This window comes from Austrofundulus limnaeus, unplaced genomic scaffold (genome assembly GCF_001266775.1).
Source record: "Austrofundulus limnaeus strain Quisiro unplaced genomic scaffold, Austrofundulus_limnaeus-1.0 Scaffold3, whole genome shotgun sequence".
NCBI lineage: Eukaryota > Metazoa > Chordata > Actinopteri > Cyprinodontiformes > Rivulidae > Austrofundulus > Austrofundulus limnaeus.
Window position 1 is genome coordinate 3807856 of NW_013952405.1, and position 1828 is coordinate 3809683.

Consider the following 1828-nt stretch of genomic DNA (forward strand, 5'->3'; position numbering starts at 1 on the left):
CCTTCCTTCCTTCCTTCCTTCCTTCCTTCCTTCCTTCCTTCCTTCCTTCCTTCCTTCTACTGCTAACTACTGGAGAACAAACAGACATTTCCTCACTCTGCTGCTGTCTTTAGTCCCTCTCCTCTATATGTTTGTTATAATAATTTCTGTCAACATTACATGTTTTTCTTTGTCTCTCTTCCAGAGGAAAATACACCTGGACCAGTCCTTCTGTGTTTGTCTCTTTCCTGTCCTCCTGAACCCAGCCGATCGAGGCAGATGGCCGCCTGTCCTGAGCCTGGTTCTGCTGGAGGTTTCTTCCTGTTAAAAGGGAGTTTTTGCTCTCCACTGCTGACAATGCGCTGCTCAGGATGGAAGACAGCAACGAAGTGATTCAACACAATATGTTGGCTTCCTTAGGTTTTTATTTTACTTTTTTTTACAGTGGCCTCGAGATGACATTTGTTGTGACTTGGCACTATATAAATAAACCAAATTGAACTGGGTTGGCTCCAAAATTTAATCAGTTATTGAGATACATCATTTCCTGCAACTTTCAATAAACTGTGGTGGTTCATGAGATATTTTGCTAACAGGTAACAGGAATACACGTCAGTTGAACCTGTGGGACAGGCAGCTGCTTTCATAGGCCTCTGACAAACACCCCCTGCTTAGTGGAGCCAAAGCATCATATTGAAATTATGCTATTGTCCTGTTGTCACAATGGGTGCATTCAGCCCCTGATCCACTCCACAGATGCCTGTTGGAAATCTTCTCACCACCCCCTGCCCCTCCTACCCACCCACCCACACAAATAAATTATGAGGGATGAGTGTGACAGCTGAGCTAAACTGAGAGGAAATAAATAAATAAATAAATAAATAAATAAATAAATAAATAAATAAATAAATAAATAAAACGATTTTAACATGAGTTTATGAAACCCCAACACGCATCTTCCACTTCCACCTGTGTCTGAGTGCAGAAGAGCTGCTCTTTAAAAAGAAGAAAACAAAAAAGAGGAACCATGTGGAGGGCGTGCTGAAGTTAATGTCAGTAAATAAGACAACTTTTGCAGAGTTTGCAAATGAAGCAACGTGGAGTGAAGAGGGTTTATTTTCCTCTCTCTCAACCTATCAYAAACATGCTTTCTCGAAAAAACGACGGCGATTTTTTTTTCCCCTCTGTGGAAAACCTGATTTGAGCCCAGAGAGGAAAAAAAAAAAAAAACCGACTGACATTGATTCTGTGACGCTCAGCTCTAACCCTGCCACTGACTCTTTAAAGCATYACTACAGCCTGGCAGGAGGATTACAGACGTAAAAAAAACACAACGTGAACGTGACCACCGGATGTTCCGGAGTGAGTAAATATTCTGCTCTGCTGCACTTGTTCAGCTTTGCATCTCATCACCTCCGCGCAGCTCCAAAAACACCCAGCAGCAGCAGCAGCAGTAAGCAACACGCGGCTCTACTTACCCAGAACAGGAAGTTGAACACGAACAAAATGTATTTCACGCACTTCATGCCTCCTTCCACCTTCCCCATGTCGACTGTTTGGGTTTTATCCCAGGAAAAAAAAACCTACAAAAAGCTCCGTTCAACTGACTGCGCGTAATGTGTGGTTCAGCCGGCCGCGCTTGCGCGTCAAGAAGCGCGCTGTTTCTCTCTCCCTCACACACTCGCACACAAAAACACCGCAGGATCCGCTAGACTCTTTCCAGACCGCCCCTTTCAGGACTGCAGAGGGTGGCTAAAGGGGGCTTAAGACTACTCGATGGGAACTCTGTTGTTGATGCTTCCTTAAAAAAAAAAAAAATAATAATAATAATAATAAAAAAAAATACGTT

At 43.3% G+C, this 1828-nt stretch overlaps 1 protein-coding gene across 1 annotated transcript in view; it reads right to left on the reverse strand.

Annotated features, from left to right (window-relative positions):
* Positions 1–1684, reverse strand: part of LOC106524123 (tetraspanin-2) — a 17359-nt gene extending 15675 nt beyond the window's left edge. The window contains exon 1 of the mRNA XM_014017801.1: positions 1458–1684. Coding sequence (XP_013873255.1) covers positions 1458–1526 — 69 coding nt within the window. The 5' untranslated portion in view covers positions 1527–1684. The remainder of the gene's footprint in view (positions 1–1457) is intronic.
* Between the last annotated feature and the right edge of the window lie 144 nt (positions 1685–1828).